We start from the raw sequence: 19097 nt of genomic DNA on the forward strand, positions 1-19097 counted from the left end.
TGTGTCCAAAGTAGGACATTTTGAGCCAGGTCATTTGTGCTTTGAGTCTGGATTGATTTGTTTTATGATCCACTTGCTTGCCTTCTTGGCTATTCATGGTATTCCCAGGAGTTTCTCCAACGCCAAATGTCAAAAGTGTCAATACTTTTTCTACCCTGCTTTTTAAAAGTCCAGATCCAAGCTCTGGAGGAGGAAAAAGGCTTTATGAAGTTAGGGATCATAGTTTTATTCTTTGGAAGAATTGGTGATTGGCCTTCACAGGTTGCTTGCTGAGATCTGAAGCATTCAAATTAGCTCATGACACGGTGGCTTAGCAGCTGACACATCACTCTTCTATAGCAGAATTTTAGTGGTTATTTCTAGCAGCCAATACACTGATTACATCACACAATGTTTACAGATGGTTATAATAGCAGGAAACCACTTGAGCTTTCTAAAGAAATGTTCAATATTCCCTAAAGCCAACCAGGCGCACAATACAAAATTGGATTTGCACCAACACCTACCAGCTGTTTTAAGATTTATGCTTAGGATTCAGATTCTGATAATTGTAAGCGAAGGGAGCTTTTAGTTTATCCCTCATTTAGTTTATAGCTTAGTTTATCCCTCATTTCCTTCAAAAGCACTTTTAGTAGGTGTCTCTAGTTTAGACTCCTGCTTAGCAGAACTCTCAAATACTTTGGGCTTAAACCCTACATCTTGTTAGCTTGAATTCATTAGGGTGATTAATCACTACTTGGTTCATATCATTTGAACCTACAAATAGAGTCAAGATTCATGACTGAATTTCCGTATTAAAATATCCATGGAAAACCAGCAGTGACTGGGAATAGTTATGCTGACATGCTAACTTTCTGTATGTGGTTGTTGTTTAAAAAAAACAACTATGGGACAGAAACTACTCTGGTGTCCTCTGTGGAAAAAGTGCGGAAGATCTGCAATCTTGTAAAACTACAGAAAACCTGCCATGGGAAAATGTTTTGACTAGAAAGTCACTGTCCCAATTTTTCCTACCCAAAATGGTCAAATTTGGTTAAACAGATGTCACTGTCCTCAGATTGTTGTATTTTCCACTCTAGTCTGATAGCCATGAATAGCACTTGATGTGCAGGACAGAATGACCCAGGGTCTTCTGACTGCTAACTTCTGTTCTGGTAATGGGCATTTCACTTAGGTTGCTTTAGTTTAGTAAATAAGGTTAATACAAATGTGCTCTCCTAAGAAGCTATAGTCTATCTACTCTCAGAGGCTCAACTATTTGTTATAACATGTTCAGTGTAGTAGTGTGGGTATATTCTAAGGGGGTTGAGGGCCCCAAAGGGATTAAAACTTCCAGGAATCAAATTGATGTTGGCAGTATATCAATTCAATAGATAGAGATGAAAAGTTAGAAACAATCCCTCTACTTACCAAAACACATGTGATATAATCGTATTTCTTCATTTATCTCTTGTAACTTCAATTAAGAGATAATGAACGTTTAAGTCTTAAGGAATTGTATTCAAAATATATTATAAATACAATAACAGGATCCTGCAAGAATGAAAGCATCATCCTTAAGGTCCTTGTCCTTATAAAGTTATGAGATGGGAAAGGGAGATGGAAAAGCGTAGAAGCTAGGTATCCAAGGCATACAGTGCTACAAATGAGGAGGCATGAATTCAATAACCTGAATACACTCCCCAATATTTATTTATTTATTTACATTTCAAATTTAGACACTGCCCGTCTCACGAGGATGTCTGAAACCTGTCATCTATTTTACAGAATGATACTTTGGGCTTCAAAGTGAAGTACTTTTTCCAACACTTTAAAAATATTTGGTTCATCTAATTCAGATGAACAACATTTAATTTAGATGATAACAGGTACAACAATCAGCTTTAGAATTGACAGTGAAGATATTGAAGCGGTAGATAGCTTCTGCCTTTTAAGATCCACCATTAACAGTGAAGGAACAAGCAGTCAAGAAATACACCGCAGACTAGTACTTGCAGAGTAGCAATGAAGGCCTTGGAAAAGATATTCAGATGCTGGGATGTATCTATACCTACAAAGATCAGAATCATGCAAGCCATGATATTCCCTGTAACACTCTATGGAAGTGAAAGTTGACTTTGAAGAAGCAGGATGGGAAGAGTATTGATGCCTCTGAACGTTGGTGCTGGAGAAGACTCCTGAGAATACTATTGACAGTCAAGAAAAAAAACAAATGGATCATCGAGCAAATCAACCGAGAGGCACTGACAACCAGGGTCAAATTATCATACTTTGGACACAGTGCGTGAAGACCTAGCTCCCTGGAGAAGACTCTAATGCTGGGAAAGGTGGAAGGAAAGAGGACGGCCAGCAGCAAGGTGGATGGACTCAGTTACAGTCCTGAAGAATGCACCATTGGAAGACCTGAAAGACCAGGTTAAGGACAGATCGTAATGGAGAAAATCTCTGTTTGCTAAGAGTAGACAAAGATTTCCTGACATCTAATCCATCTATCCATCAATCAATCAGTTTAATATAATCTGCACTAACGGGCAGGGCTTGAATCTGATCCCTTCTGAGTGAAAAGCTGCGTAGCAATTATCTTTCTTCCTGTTTGCCAGGGTAATAAGGCGCTCTGCGGTGCAAGGACAGCCCACTCTCCTGCATGCACTTTTAGTCTACGTTTTTCCCACCGGCAGCACCTGATTCGTCCTTGATGGGTTGATAAGACAGGGAACCAATCTGCCTGTCTTTAAAAGCCATGCACATTTAATCCCCGCCTCCCCGCTCTTTTTTTTTCCTGGAAGTACGAATCGCAACCCCTCTTTTTCGTCCTCCTCTGCTCCTTTTGGTCTTCGCGGTCCGGTGCAAATCAGGAGCGCGGGCGGGGGACGAAAGGAGCAAAGCGCTTCCAGGCTCCTCCCCTCCGGCCTCACGTGTCGGGGCAAAAGCCGCTCTTGCGGTTGGGAAGGGGTCGGATTGCGCAGGCGCAGCAAGGTGATCCTCCGCTTGTATGGAGCTCACCGGAGCCGGGGGGGCGATGAGCAGCAAGAAAGGTGAGGGGCCCGGCGCGCGGAGCTGCCCTGAAAAGTGGAAGGGTTGTGCGCCCGGGCGCGCGGATAACCTGGGGGCTGCGGGGGAGAGCTGGAGGATGCACGGAGGAGGGGCTGCAGCAGGTGCAGGAGAGGAGGTGGGGGCTTCCACTTGGGCGGACCGTCGCTGCCACTTACGCCGATCGCAGGCTTGCCCGCGAAACTTTTGCAGCGCGAGGGTCTCTCCAGCCCCCGCGCGCTAATCGATCTCGCGCTCCTCCCCTCTCCCACAGGCCCGGGGAGCAGCCGTGGCAAAAAGAAGAAACACAAGAAGGAAAAGGCGCCGCCCCCTCCGCCAACAGAGAGCGGGATCCCCACGGGGTGAGTGTGAGGCGATACGAGCGGGGAAGCGGAGAGAGATCGCTGAATGCGGCCTCTGAGGTTGCCCGGGTGGGGGGCAGCGACCCTGCCCTCGGCGGGATGTGCGTAGATGTGAATGCATCCTGCCTCTGCAAGTTGTGGTTCTTAAGGCAACGTGCTTTGCACGCCAATTGCAGGTCACCCGGCATGTTGACTGGCTGTTACAGAACAGTTGCAGAAAGAGGTGCCCAGAGCTGGTTCTCACGTGTAAATTGCTTGTAGTGTTTACATATGAATGGGCCATCATCATTCTCCCCTTGCATTAGCCTCAGCACTTTTCAGATAGTCATGCATGGAACCGGGGATCGTAGAGAAATTGAGTGACATAAATGCAGGTGTAAAGCAACTTTCTGGTTTTTGTGCACAGGTGTGAATTTTAGAAAAGTGGTCTTTTTTTCACACAGAAATATTTTTCAGCCAAAAACAATGTACCTCTTTACGTGCATTGAAACAGAGACAATGCACATCGGTGGGTTTATGAATTTAGCTTCAGTATTGTATTAGGGCTGAAAAAGCCAAATAATGGATGTCGATTTTGTCAAGTGGGCCTAAACCTCTACAACAATAACTGTGCTGTAACTTTTTTTTTTTTGCATTGAGTTTTTCTACTGAGTGTTGCTTCATTGATGCATGAACTAGTCAGAAAAGATGCTACATGCGAGCATTCAGAATTGTAGCAACGTGCTGAGCTCATAGGGTTCAGGTCTCAAATTGGCAGCCTCAGATCTCTTCCCCCACAAGCCCTTGAGGACTGCACCTCCTAACTCTGCCTCCTGTCTTGGTGTAGTGGCTTCATAATGACTGCTGCTACCACCTGTCTTCTGTGGGGCACCTCTCCTGGTCTTCCCCTAACCCTGGCATGTGAGAGAAATAGGGATCCTACAGCTTGTTTGTTTTCCTGGCAAATTAAAAAGGGGGGAGAGAAATAAATGAAATGCTTTCCGTATGTCAGCTTCTGCCCCTGTAGCATTGAGCCATGTGACTTTGAGAAATCAGCCCTTCCTCCTTTGTGGAGAGAGAGACCAATCTCACCAGAAATAAGTAAAATCAAACTTCATTAAAAATGAAGGTGGGGGGAAAGAGTATAAAAGCTCATTTAAAACTTTAAGTATTAGCATGCAAGGCACTCAGTACTCGAAGAGATAAAAACGTAGTTGTTCAAATCACAGACAGCATTCTAGTAGAACTTTGAATAGAAAATCGTAAAGGAAGATAGAAGACTCACGGCAGATAACAAGGTGATGCTGGTCTGCTCCTGCTCTGAGAAACCTGCTGTAAAGAAATTTCAAGTAACATAAAACACACACACAGCTAGTACAGAGAAAATAAATTCCAGAGACAAAACGTTACACTTAAATATATACACATGTACACAGAGCAAAAGAAATACTTTTCTGTCTAGACCTGTTTATCTTTTCCTTAGAGATAAATGGATTTGTGAAGCAGCAGCCTTCTGCTTGTTTCCCTGGAGTTTTTCTACTTCTTGTAGATGCCAGCCTTTAATCAGGTGCTTAGGATGATAAAGGTGATGCTATTTCCTTCCTTTACCTTGTCCCAGTATCCTGCTTCTTGCCTGTCTTCTTCCTCCTGGGGAATTGCTTGCAGTTTAAAAAGAGCAAAAGCCCTTCTATGTGGAGGTAGAAGAGTCTTGGGGAGCCCTCTTTTTGCTAGGTGGTGAACCAAATCCCTCTCCTTACGAAGATCCTGCTTGAGATAAGGAGACGTGTAACTGGGTTAGTCTGTTGCAGCAAAACCAGCAGTGTCTTGTGCCACCTTACAGATTAGGTGATGAAGTGGACACCTGGCCCACAAAAACGAATTGCAGTAATAAATGGGCTAATCTTCAAGGTGCCACAAGACTCTTCCTTGCTTTTTCTGTGTGAATTGTACCATTTACGCCAACCCCAGTTCTCCACAGAATAATGAGAAACTATGCCACAACTTGTCCCTGACAGCTAGGGACGTGTTTGTTTTTTTTTAACGGAAGAGCATCCAGTCCTTGGAGCCCATGCTGCCACCACTTTAGTGGGCCTAACAGACATGGGGTTGGTTCCTTTCTCTTGCATGTCCCATCCCCCCCCATTCAAATTCCATTTCCATCCTGGGTGACAGCTGTTGGAAGCTGCTAGGTTATTTTTAACGCTCCGTCCATCTCTTGTCTCTGTGCACATTTGGGCTTTGACGGGTAGAGGAAGTTTCTGAGCTCACAAGGTATTAATGCCTCTTTTACTAATGAGGGGAGCATGTGGGACAGATAAAGTGCCAGCCACCAGCCTATTCTGTTTTGACAGAGACTGTCCCAGGGCCTGGCGTTCGCACTAGAATTGGCAGCTCCATCGCAAATCTGGGAGTTTTCCTCTGAGGAATACTGTCTTCTCCCTGGGGAAGACATCAAGAGCTACAGAAAGCTCCATTTCCTTGATCAGGAGCTGGAAAATCCACAGGAGTAGCTGAGTTATTCATTCTCTTGCCGCCAACTAATTTCCCTTTCTAGTTGGTTGCGGTGAATCTCTCCTCCCCTTAGAGCTATCAAGATGGGAAAAACAGCACAGATTGAAATAGAAGGCAATAGGTACGTACAGAGACTCTCCAAAGGCGGACAATGGGAATTATTTGATAGCCTTAACAAAGTAATGGCAACGAAAGGTTAGTGCCCCCCCAGGGCTGAAATCTAAAGGAATTTGAAGAGTTGAGAGAAGTGGGAAGAATATGAACAAATGAGATTACACTTTCCAAAGCTGTTACTCTGTAATACAGCCTTCCCAGGCTCATTAGCTATTTAAGCTTGGGATGATGGTAGTCCAACCAATCTGGGACAGTTTGCCATAGTAATTTATGTGACCAGTTGGTGGCTTTCAGTTGGAAGCAGACAAGGAATGTTTCCCAGCTGTTTGTGAATAAATAACTTTGAAATTTGAAGTGCCTTCTGATGGCTCTTTTTGCCCATATCTGTTTTCCCCCCTCCCCCATCTCTCCATTAGGCCACTTAGTCCCTCCTGCGCAGATGACCCTGCCCGCACACACCCCGTGCCCCCCCTGCCTCTCCCTGCCGCAGTTGGAGGCGGGCTCTTGGGATCTGATGACGAGGAGCAAGAGGACCCCCGCGATTACTGCCGAGGTATCTGAGCAATGCAGGGAGCAGCCTGGGATCTCTTAAGTGAAGGGGAGGGGCTCCCTTGCAGGCAGCATCATTTTGAGTCTTGGATGCCGTCCTGCAGAGAAGCTTCTGGCTGTCCTTTGCTGGAACAAGATATTAGATTAGAAGCTGTTTTTGTCTGATCCACTGGGGCTTTCACTTTTACATTCCTGAAGAATAACAACAGAAATGTATGAGCGTTTGTTTTAAGCATAAGATGGAACCTGAGACTAATAGGCAGTTTGTGTGTCTGTGTATGGTTGCCCCGTATGCCATGACTATAACAGCTAGTATATTAAGCTGGCCTCTTCTTTGTTCTATATTAGGAGGGTATTATCCAGTAAAGATTGGGGACCTCTTCAATGGGCGCTATCATGTGGTACGGAAACTTGGATGGGGACACTTTTCGACTGTCTGGCTGTGTTGGGACATTCAGTAAGTACTTACGGGAAAGAGCAGTAGGTGACTCACTTATTTTTTTTTATCCCATACTAAATAGGCAAGGAATGTACCTGAAAAAGAGTAGTAAATATTCAGCTAACGTTTTCAAAGTGATCAGGTTGCAATGCATGTGGGATGTTTATCAAGCTATCTGGCGGTGGACTTGGTTAATGCTGAAAACAGGATTGGATCTTGTTTGGACTTGGATGGGAGGCCGCTAGGACATACCAGAGCTATAGGCTAGACTGGCAATTGAAAAAACATCCTTGAAGAAAGGAATGGCAAACCATATTATTTCCAAGAAAATTACATGGATATGCTCATGAAGTTATTAGGAGCTCAGTTCGAGGAAATGTAACATTTATAAGAAGAGTTAAAAAAGAAGAGGAATAGAAGTACATAGAAGTCCTTTATATCCTGTCTAAATCCAGAGCAAGGAACTGGAACTAGGAAAGGTGTACTCGTCCCTTTGAGATGGGGAGTAGCATCTTGTCTCAGGGATAGATATAATTAGAAGACAGACATCAGAGTATAATTACAGGATTGCTATCCTTGACTACTTCTCCCCAAAGAGCCAATGCCTCTTGGCTTGAGGCAAATTCTTAAGAATACCAAGGATGGGGAAATGGGGCATTTTTTAATCACCTTCTGATTGAAGTGCAACAGGCTGGTTAAGTTCAAAGGATGTCCTGGAGGATGGGGACAGAGATAGTCCAGGTTCTTAGCTAAAGAACCACCTAGTTTTTGCCATGTTAAACTATTGTTGTGGTGTATTTATCCTTTGTACACTGCCCAGAGTCACTTTTGGGATATGGGCGACCTTACAAATTGTTTGTATGAATGAATGAATGTCCCTAAGGCCTCTGTTTTGCTTTCTGTGAACGCCATTCTTTTAAAATTTACTACCCTAGCTTTAATTTGTTTTCTTAGAGCAATTTTGAGGGTGCTGCTGGGACTTTCAAGTGGGAGGTAATGTTTTGAAATGAGGACTAAGGAAGCCAGGACTAACCCCGTCCCTCCCTCCCTCATCACTTCAGGCGGAAGCGCTTTGTGGCCCTCAAAGTGGTGAAGAGTGCTGTACATTACACAGAAACGGCTGTGGATGAAATCAAGCTACTAAAATGTGTAAGTCCGATGCCTCTCTGACTACTCCAGTTGTGGGTGACCTGTCCTCCTGAAGGAATGGTTAACATACTTAAGTCTTAAAGCAAGAAGTAGTCAAGTCCAGAAATAGCTAGAAAACGTGTCATTCGGCTGTCCTGATCTCCCCTCATCAGCTTCCACAGCGGTTCTTGAGCATTGTACATTTTGGAAGGAAAATACTCACTGCTATGGCACACGTTCAAGAACTGAGTTGTGGCAGTGAACATTATTTTCTGGGCCTATACTCTGGTGAGCCCCAACACAGACTATTAATTAGTGATTAATACTCTTTCTCTTTACAGTCTACTATGAGAAAGTTTGATTGCATCTTCATTTTGCCTAACACGCAGAAATACCTCCCATCGCTGTTTTAAAAGAGTTGCTCTTTGCTGTTAGTGAGAATCATCCTTTGGACTGGAAATTGGCAGTAGTCAAGGATCATACACTTTGATAATCTTGTTCATCCTCTTAATACCTTGGAGTGGATCTTTCTGAAGTCAGAAGTTGATAGCTACCAAAAAGGCACTCTTCTGTTGTAACGCCAGGTTTTTGGTCACTGAATTACCGCAACAAAAAAGAAAATCTCCAGCAAAACACATGAAAAAGAGATTACTATGACCCAAATGTATTTTTGTCCCACAGGTCTGTTTCAGGGCCAATCTACAAAATAGATTCTAAAAAAGCTAAGCAGTATTGAGATGGATTAATACTAGATGGGAGTCCATCATGAAATCCCAAGGCTATAACGGGAAGGTTAAAAAAAGAAATCCCACATGTTTGCAAGAAACCAATTTGAACATTTCTTTGAAGGCATCAGGTGTCAAACTCAGTTTAAAGGATATTTTACACTTTACCACAAATTCAGGCTCAGTCATCTAGGTTTATTAGATGTGCCCGCTGGCAGGGGGAGCCAGTGGGAACACCTGAATCTCTAGGAAAAGTTCTGGTTTACTGTTCTGTGCAAACGTGGCCACTTGGCCTTTCTTTCCCCACAACTATGTTATTTAAGATATCCTTACAGAGAGGGTTGTTTAGGCTCAGGAGTTTCTAGTTGCTGATCTGTATCTAGAATGCTTGTCCCTTGTTACCTGGTACCTTTCCCTCTTCCCAGGTGCGAGACTCTGATCCTAGTGATCCAAAACGGGAGAATATTGTCCAACTGATCGATGATTTCAAGATCTCAGGGATCAACGGTGTCCGTATCCTTTCACAAAAGATCCGCAAACTGTTGACTGTTTCTGCTCAAATAATGGATTCTAATTTTTTCCCCCAACGTTCCTGGACTTTGGCTATAAAACCAGTTTCTGCCATATCTTTGGTGCAAATGTCTGAAGGAGAAATGAAAATTGTTCCAAACTTCTTTCATACACAGAAGCTGCTATGCTGAGTGATGGCTAACCTTAGGCTTTTTCTCACTAACATCTAAGAAGGATTATTTTTTCCTCTGAGGGAGCAGTCAGGCCTTTCGACTAGCATGAAATAACACAGTGCTATGCTCTTTAGCAGCATCAGGCCTATGTGGATGAGCATAAATGGTTGCAGCCCCTTTAAATGATAGGTGAATGCAAGAAATGTTGCTGGGCTCTAGGAATTTTATGTCCCTCTAGTAGAGCAATTGTACTTTTGTTTAGTTAGCACTTCCATGTTTTGTTTATTGGGGCAACGCAGCTTCAAAGAAGTCTGTTAATCTACGGGCTTTGGGGAAATATTTCTGAGTTGCTGTGCTCTGTGCTTTTCCATTCTACCACGAGCTTCCTGCTTGGCCTCTTCACAAACAAACACACCCCCACACATGTTTTCTTTATCTAATAATGGCCAACAAGGCTCCCAGTGGTCTGCAGCAACTATTTGCCATGTAGATAAAAATATTTTTCTATTGATCCTGGATCCATTCACTCCTTATAATAAAATCAAAGCTAAAAAGAAATAAATGGCCAATCATTTTCCCCAGAAAGGCTGTTCTGCCAAACAGCTGCTTTTGAAAGAAGATTCCAGGGGAGTTTAGTTATCTGAAAACTTGCTTGGTCTTCGTGCTGTCTAAGAGTCAACAGTCAGATGATTCCAGAGTCTTGTCTTATACCAGCTTTCTTTCTCTGTCTTTGCCCTATATCTGATTTAAGTTATTTTATAAGTTCTTCAAGTACTCTAGGGAAAGGAAGGGATCAGTTTATTGGTGCCTTATTAACAACCAGAGCACTCATTCTGGTGGCTGTTATTTCCTTGACGTGGCTTTTGCCCAGATGTTTGCATGGTCCTTGAGGTTTTAGGACACCAGCTGTTGAAGTGGATAATCAAATCCAACTACCAAGGGCTTCCCATACCTTGTGTCAAGAGCATCTTATGCCAGGTAAAGATGAATTTCTTTGCAATCAAATTTGGGAGAGGGTTAGTGTTTACGGTCAGGGTCATTCCTGACCTTTTTATTATGCCAAGCAGACGGCCTTAAGCTGAACACCTGTTTTTCTGGGACTTGAGTGCAGCCATAGTAGTTAATAAGACCAAGACTCCTAAGGTTGCAGTTCCAGATCCAGGGCCCTGACCTTGCATCCTCTTGACCTGAATCATAAAAAGGTTCTTATCTTTGCTCCCCATTGGCACAGTTTGCTTCCTTTTTCAGGTGCTACAGGGCCTTGACTACCTCCACACAAAGTGCAAAATAATCCATACAGACATCAAGCCAGAGAATATCCTGCTGTGTGTAGATGAGAGTTATATACGGCGGCTGGCAGCTGAAGCCACTCTCTGGCAGCAGACTGGGGGCCCTCCCCCCTCTGGTTCTGCAGGTAAGTAATCCCATCCTGTCTGTGCCTTTTAATCTTTGTAAGGATACCTCATATGAGCAAGAGTTGATGCTGGACTCCTTTCTCCCAAGAATGTTAAAGGGGCAAGATAGAAGTTGAGTGTCGAAAAATCAGAATTTGCCCCTAGCAAATGAAGGCTTTTATTAGATTGATGCAAACATAATTAAGGGAGCAACAATGATTCCTGAATTCAGGATTGCTTAAATGTCAACGTTTTCGGTATTCGTTGAATCCAGAAGTACTAGACAGTTTCAAAGGAGCCATAGGGACAATATTTATACCCTAATGAGTGGAATAGAAATGTTTTGAAAGGGGCAAGAATGAAGACCAGGTCCCTCCAGGGCAGTGATACTAAAAAACTTCAATGTCAGCCCAAAGAATCTATGATGGAGCTTAAGTGCATGAAATAAAACAAAGAAAATCTGTTAGATGAGGGTAAGGTGAAGTAAGATTGGTAGAGAAGGTGGGCAAGTTCTGTTAAATTTTCTAAAGTGAATCCATTGGATTGCCATTGCTTTTTCACACTCTTGGCCACTGCCTTGGCAAAGTCAATTTGGCACCTGTCAAGGAGACTGATTTGCCTTGGGGATTCCAATTAATGATCTGAAGGCTTAAACACAGCAGGAGAACAGGCTTCCTGGATAGCGAGCAGGAGGCTGCTCTAATTGGCATGGAGGAAGGCACCAAAATGGTGGAGGAAGAAGAAAATAAACAAAAGCCATCTTTCTTCCATACATTGATAGAGCAAAGCAGTTTTCCCTGTTTTCCATGCTGCTGTCAGAATTCAAGGCTGCTTCTCATTCTAATCTGTTTTGTGTCTATGTTCTGGGGAAGTCAGCATAAAAGTGCCTTTCCCAGCTGGATGCCTTCCAGAGGAATTGTTATTACTATTATTTATTGCATTTTTTTTCACCATTCCTCTGGCAACTCCAGGCAGCATTCAGGAGGGCCTCCTGTCATTTTATCCCCTCTGCTAAAAATGTGGGAAATAGGTTAGGCAGAAAGGCTGTGACTGGCTCCTAGTTGCCCATCAATCTCTGTGGTTGAGCAGGGATTAGAACTGGGATCTTGGTTCCAGTCTGACCCCTAAACTGGCCAAACTGGCTCTCTGCAGCTGAGGGTTTTGGTCCTAACACTTCTGGAAAGTATCAGGTTATGAAAGATTAGTATAAGGCCTTAACAATTAGTCAGGAATGGCTGCCCCATTTTGGCACCCCCCTGGAGCCCCCATAATCATATTTCCAAAATTTAGCAATATGATTATTTTGTCTCTTCTTTACCAAATAACCTGAAAATGGGTATATTGTGTGTTTTTTAAAAAATGACATGAAGACCAGGTCCTCATGTCATGAAGACCAGGTATATACACATTGCAAGTTTCATTCCTGCCCCTTTCAGTGTTGTGCTGTGTCAGTGCCCCATCCAGCAACACTCCTTTATTTTTTTTAAGGTGAACTTCTACCCACAGAAAGATTGTCTGCCCTTAGAAGTAGGGAAGGTGTTTGTTCACTAATGGAGAGGGATGGTTCCAAATGAAGGCAAGGGCCATGAATGCTTTGTGCCCAAACAAACCAACATAAGCATATTTCAGTTTTGCATTTAGCTCCCCTTCCCAAACACCACATCAAGAAAAATACCAGCTCTGCACCTTATGCCTGCAATTGAAGTAGATTTCCATCTCTTTATTTTTTATACCTGGTTCTCTTTCGATTCATCATTGGGAGTGATGAAGCACTAGGTATGAGTCATGAAATCCTTTTCTAACAATCACTGGGAATCTTATTACCTTCCTCCCTTTCCAGCTCTGGCTTCAGAAATGTCATCAGAAGTTGATCACATCATCAGGTGTTATTCTAGCAGCCCCTAAGGGCTGGGGATGTGGTCTATTTCTACATTAAAAGCTAAGCACCTTTAAGATGCTCAGCAGCAGAAAACTCCCAGACTCTGAATGTGACTCCTGGAGAACACTGTTAATGGACACGGTTGCAGTTGAGGTCCAGCAGCAAACTCAGGATTCTGCCCTTTGATCAGGCTCAGGTTCCATTTAGAACTTTCAGAATGTAGTTCCACATTCAGAATGGCCATAAGAGTAGAACTCTGGGATAAAGTGAGGGGGGGCGATCAGAGCCTGCTCCTGGTTTTACAACATTAATCCTAGCTTTAGGGTGGAACGATCACAATGGTGTGGGAGAGCCTGGCCTTCCACATCCTCTTCCTCCTCATCCTCCTTTATAGCATTACTGATTGATGTTTGTTTGCTTTGGATTTCCTGGCTGATCCTGGGAATCATTTCTGTCTCTTTCTCTCTCCCCCTTTTCTCGCCTCACTCCACCTGTGCACCTCTTTCCTCAGTCAGCTCTGCACCCCAGGAAAGCCTGGTAAGTCCCCCACCCTGTCCAGGGCAGTGAGGGGGGGGAGGAACGGAGTTTCAGAGTGCCTGTTTTGGATCTCACTTGCTCTGTGAGACTCATTGGCTGTCGATACCCACCATGTCCGTTGCCCTTGTGTGGATGGCTCCTCCATGTTTGGCAAGTTGCATCTGAGGCTTACGTTGCATCTGTAATTTGTCTGTAAATGCTACCATGGACACCTTTTGCATATAGTGAGATGATATTTGCAGTCTTTGTTACCTCCAGGAGAGGTGGTATGCAGTCAAAGAAGAGAAAGGGGGGGAAATTTCCTTATCCTAGGTTGGACTATTGCCATCTAGGCCATTTTATGTCTTCTCTGGTTTGTGGCTGCAGTCTCGTGGCACAGGCAACGGCTCCTTCATATCACCCATGTAACAGGAGATACCTGAAGTTATTTCTCTCTACGCTCAAAGAGAGCTAAGAGCTCATCCCCCTGGGCCAGGGATATCCCAAGAAATGTGAGAGCCTAGTCTGGATATAGATCCCCTTCCCATGACTTAACAATCTTGTGCTCCCGCTCCCATTCACTTCAGTGAGGCTGTCTCATGCAGGAGAGCTTGCTGGTTGATTCTTCCCCATGGGTCACATTCTGTATCTGGCAACCAAACTTAAAATCCATGACCCACCTGAGTCAGCCTTCTCCTTTTGCTGTATGGCTGGTCTCTTGAAGCAGAAGAGAAGGAGAAGAGAATGGCAATCTTGAGATTAGGACCCTGCGTTTGCAGGCTATGTATACTTCTGCACTTGTGCTTCTTAATACATTAATGTAGATGTGCCATTTCTGCTGACTTACAAACTTTAAAGTAACTTTAAAGTAGAGATGACTTTGAATGTGGAATCTTCTGTTAAGGATCAGAAGTAGCAAAGGGAAGTGAAAGAGTTTGCAACGGGAAGCCTGGGCACCAGAGGAGAGCTGATGTCACTTTGTGAAGTATACACAGCTTTGTCCATTCATGCTTTCCACCCCTTTGGGCAACTTGTGAACCTCCAGATGTTGCTGAACTACAGCTTTCCCACTATTGGGTGTGCTGGCTTGAACTGTTAGAAGTTGGTGTTCAACAATATCTGGTGGGCTATAGAGAGCTCACCCAGAGTTAGGTGTTGCTGGATTGGACAGACAGCAAGAATGCCATAATTCTTGGAGTGTAATTTGTTACTTCCACTGTAAACCAGGCTCTTGGTTTGCCTGCCAGGTCATTGTATGCAGTGAGTTATTTTGCTTCTTAAGGGAATGTGAAAAAAAAGGCTGTCTTAGATGGAGTGATGGCTGTCCCTTAAAAGTGGACACCATCAGCAAGATCATGGGCATTGCCTCACGCTTCTCTGTGCTCAGTTACTGCATTGGCTCAAATGCATTAATCATGATTATGGGTATTTAAGATTTCTTAATCAGGACCAGTAAGTGGTTCATATACCCTGGCTAAGAGTGAGTCAGTTAGTTAGCTAACCATTATTAATACCAGGGCTGATGTAAAGCAATCTGTGCATAACAGGAGAAATATTAGCAGTCGTCACTGCTTCCAGTTTTTTTTTTTTTAATTATGGTAAAGAAACTGACAGCTTTAGATCTGAACTAGCCCAAAGTGTTGGATTCATGTTCGCTTTTTCTGTAACACGTGCACGGCTCTTGTGTTCCCTACAGAGATGGCAATAATATATTAGGTGTCTTTTTCTTTTCACAAATTTCCACTTATCTTTTCTCCATCTTTTTCTTTGCGCGCCTGTTTCTTTACAAGCAGAATAGCTGATCTGTTGCAACTTCTGACCTGAAAACATTGGTGCAGCAGACCTCACGGGGGCGGGGGGGAGCATCACTTGGTGCTGCTTTGCATTCAGGAGATCTACAGGTTCAGCCTCTAGCATCTCTCGTTGAAGAGGATCAGTTGGCAGGAATGGGGAAAGAAAATGAGCCTCTCACCTCCTCTAACTAGATGCTGTAGATAAAAAGCCCAAGTTGATGGATTCCTGGGTTTAATAAATGCGTTTGTGTGACTTAAATTGTATCACTTGAAAGAAGGGGGAAAGACCCCGTTTTGACCCTAACCATATTAAAGTCAGGTAAAGATAGGTAAGAAGAGGAATCCTGCATTTGAACATTATGCGTTTGGGGACACTCCGCCTGCACTGTTTATTTGAATGGTAGAAGTGTTCACTGAACATCAGGGCTGAGCAGGCAGTGGGAGCAATGTCCAGCATATACATAGCTGCGTGCAAGCCCAGAGGGGCTGGCTGCGAATTTGAGTTTAAGTGTGTACTGTGATGCTGTTTGTCCTGGGATCCTATTTCTTAAGAACCAGATGTCTTGTAAAAGAGATCCTATAACATTTAGACAACACTGCTGAGGGTCATACTAGTTGGGAGTCATAGTTGTAGTCTGGCACACATGGGAGTTGCCAAGGAGAGAAGGCTGTGTTGAAGGCCTGCTTTGTCTGTTTCCCACCACTTAAAACATACACGTGTACATACATATACAACTCCCAGCAGCTAAGGTGATAAATCATAAGGATAAGGGATCATTGGTTTGATTTTAGGTTAGCCATTGCAGTTTCTTAACCATGGCTTATGGTTTTGTGTGTTGTAAAGGCACAACTCCAGAGCTGATTTTCTAACCTGCCTTGATTTTGAAATACAATCTGTTTTCAGTTTGCTGGTGAAAACCACTATGATTCATTTGTTCTCTGAATACGGTCCAAAGGGTATTCTGGAAGTGGGAAATACCTAGAATATCCCTCCACTGAAGGAAGGCTAAGTTCTTTGTTTTCGCTGGTGAAGGATGGGCCACTTTGGATTCTGTTGATGTGAATTCCCATTTCAGAACAAAATAAAATACCCCATAGGAAGCAAGCATATCCAGAAAAGGCTCTGGTCTTACTTTCTCCTTTGCATGCTAGTTGTTTGTATCTGTGGAGGTTTTTGTATGGAAGAGGATTTGGTCATGTGAACTGGGCCTTCTGCCTTAAGTGGAACTGCAGAAAATCAGCATCTGATCTGCCATGTGTTGATCATGTCTGTCTGAACTCAGCTGTAATTACCTGCAGAAAATCTAAGAAGCAGCCCCCAAATGCCTTGTGTCTACAACCCTGGGGACCAAGCCCTTCCTACCTGCTAAAGATGGGCAGCCTGTGACATTTCAAAAGTTTTTAGACTACAGATCCCATCATTCCTCAAGTGTGCAAGACGTTGGCTAGGGAAGAGGTTGGCCACATCAGAGCTTGCTCTTTTTCCCAGTTCCCAGCAGACCAAAAGAACTGAGCATCATCTAGACCAGGGTTCCTCAACCTCAGCAACTTTAAGATGGGTGGACTTCAACTCCCAGAATTCCCCACTTAGCAGAATTCTGGGAGTTGAAGTCCACCCATCTTAAAGTTGCTGAGGTTGAGGAACCCTGGTCTAGATCCTATTTTTACTTGTGTTGCCCAAGATTGGAGAGCAGCAACTACTAACCTTAACAGTTCCCAAAAAGCCCAAGCAGCATTGCACCTGGTGAGTGTTTGGATGGGGGACCACCAGGAAATACTAATGCTGTAGGACACGAGTGGGGGGAAAAAGTCCTAGAAAGCAACTCTGGCAAACAGTTTCTGTACTGCTGCCAAGAAAACTACATGGACGTTTCCGTGAAGTCACCAGGGTTTATTTTTACCTTTTGATGTAGGGGTAGCCCTTTACAAAAATCTTGCTTATAAGTCTGTACAACCCCATGTACACAAAGTAACTCTAGTCAGTAGTTTTCCAGGTCACTACTGCTCCTCCTTTGCTTTTGTTAGATCCACCTGTTTGCACAGACAAGCAGGTTGTCTGACCCTCTTATGCTTGACTTGTACATTGAGAATTGGTTGGTTTCCATTCAGACAAATAAACTGGTTCAGCTGAAACATGCTGGGCTCAGTACAGACCAAATTGGTTGAATTTGGGTCCCTTTGAAAGTAAGGGGACAAGTTAATAATTGTTTGTCCTTTTTTCCTGTAGAGGTCAGCAGGGCTTAATTTCTACTGCCAAGAAATCTAGATACAACCCATTGGTTTTGGCAAGATCTGGAAATCTATTTTGTTTGTTCTGAATAATTGCCTTATTCAGATAAGTGAGTCATCACCAGGTGATAGAGACAACTGTGTAAATTGGCCTGCAAGGTTCCCATTTTGGGGAACTTGCTTCAGGTTCTGGTGTCAACCACTTTAATTAATTTGGGCCCCCTCTTGCACCAGGACTGAATCACACAGACCAGCTGCTCACTTTTGGCATAGATGCTTTTTTCCTTCTCCATGTGTAGTTTGTGTTGCATGGCTTAGCACATGCCAGGCAGAGGCACACTTTTCTCTGCCACTTCCACAAAAGGGAAGTGCAAATACAGTCAGCCATCAAAGATACTGCATATAATTTCACTCTCATGGGAGCCTACATTTTATAGCTGGATTTAAACTAGGACTGCCCAACCACGAAGCCCAAAAATAGGATAATCGAGTAAACCACGGTCCAGTTAATCACATATTGTGCAAGGAGGTGGTAAAAAAGAATGAAGAAAGGCCAAAGTGACCAGCAAGAGAAGTATTGGGGAAACCTGACCTGAGCATCTTTATTGCAGGGTGGGCAACCTGTGGGTTACATGTAGTCCTAGCCCCTTTTTTGCATCCCCTGGAGGCCCTAAGGTTGTGCTGAGAAAAAGCAGTAAACAGCTGAACCACAGTGGTATGATTTCTCAACGATTTCTGGAGCAAAGTGGAATTGGCATGTTAAGGAAAATACGTAGAAAATCCCACCACTGCCCCATCAGGTGAAGTGCTAATGTTAGTTCCCACCATTCTGGCCTCAGCACTCTGTCATTTCCAAAGTCTAATTCTTGGCAGTAAAAAAGTTATCCACAACTTTCCAGAAGGTTTGGAAATGTCACTTAATCTCTGTAGTGACAGGTGAGTTAGCTTTTGTGACTGCTGTGGCTAATCCTGCTGTATTCCTGTTTCTTGCCATGGCTGGGGATGGTGCAGTAGCGAAGGCCAGTGACCCAAACTCGAGTTGTCCTGTGAATTCTGGTTTCTGACCACTATTTTGGATTGGGCCAGGCACTGACCAGTTCTCTTTCACCCTCTAGTGGCAGTTCTGGGCTATACTTGGCCTCTTGGCTGCTTCTAGCTTAAGCTCACAACTTAGTTTTTAACCACACAGCTAAATTGTGTAGTCACCAAATTTGCACAGTGAGCTATCTGTATGGGAGTCTGTCTGTATAATTTGGCCAACTAAAGCCTTGTCAAGCTAAACTCCATGATTATGAGGTTGGGAACTATGTAATTTCTTATGTGGGAGATCTATAGTTGTCTTAATCCATGCTGGGACATCCTTCCCAAAATCAAGAAACCATCTCACTGAGCTCTCCTGCAATTTGTCCTTTCTGGTTGCAACAATATTTCTTGTACAGTGTACAATCTTGGAACATGCTTCATTGAAGTTGGAAAAATGAAACACTCCCTTCTATGCTTCCTCTTAACCACATTTCTGCTATAAAACCAGAGGTGGGTGGACTTGCAAGATCTTTATTTTTGACTAGAAACCCAAATCCGCTAACCAGAATCAAGGGTGAAATGGTGGTCAGGGCCAAGAGTTGGTATATTTTTAGAATTAAGGAACATGATTAGATAGCCAAGGAATTTGTTTTCAATACCAGAGCTGAGCTCACATTCCTGTGACCCAGAAATTCACTCCCACTTCTTCTGGCCCAAGCTTTTTTCTATCTCAGTAATCCAAG

General features: G+C 43.6%; 1 protein-coding gene across 3 annotated transcripts in view; it reads left to right on the forward strand.

The window, feature by feature from the left end:
- Window positions 1–2881: 2881 nt before the first annotated feature.
- The window catches only part of SRPK3 (SRSF protein kinase 3), a 30962-nt gene continuing 14746 nt past the window's right edge, over window positions 2882–19097 (forward strand). Inside the window, exons 1-9 of one of the 3 annotated variants that reach the window (XM_088137773.1) lie at window positions 2882–3035; window positions 3305–3392; window positions 6413–6549; window positions 6894–7002; window positions 8046–8133; window positions 9263–9350; window positions 10392–10498; window positions 10769–10934; window positions 13309–13330. In XM_088137773.1, the coding sequence (XP_087993899.1) occupies window positions 2993–3035; window positions 3305–3392; window positions 6413–6549; window positions 6894–7002; window positions 8046–8133; window positions 9263–9350; window positions 10392–10498; window positions 10769–10934; window positions 13309–13330 (848 nt within the window). In that variant the 5' untranslated portion in view covers window positions 2882–2992. Of the gene's footprint in view, window positions 3036–3304; window positions 3393–5621; window positions 6004–6412; window positions 6550–6893; window positions 7003–8045; window positions 8134–9262; window positions 9351–10391; window positions 10499–10768; window positions 10935–13304; window positions 13331–19097 lie in introns of those variants that run through there. The other 2 variants (XM_088137774.1, XM_025165533.2) reach the window with 2 other exon arrangements.

The sequence above is a fragment of the Python bivittatus genome, unplaced genomic scaffold (genome assembly GCF_059951505.1).
Source record: "Python bivittatus isolate LINGU-HERP-01145 unplaced genomic scaffold, Pbiv_v1 ctg000220_np1212, whole genome shotgun sequence".
Taxonomy (NCBI): Eukaryota; Metazoa; Chordata; class Lepidosauria; order Squamata; family Pythonidae; genus Python; species Python bivittatus.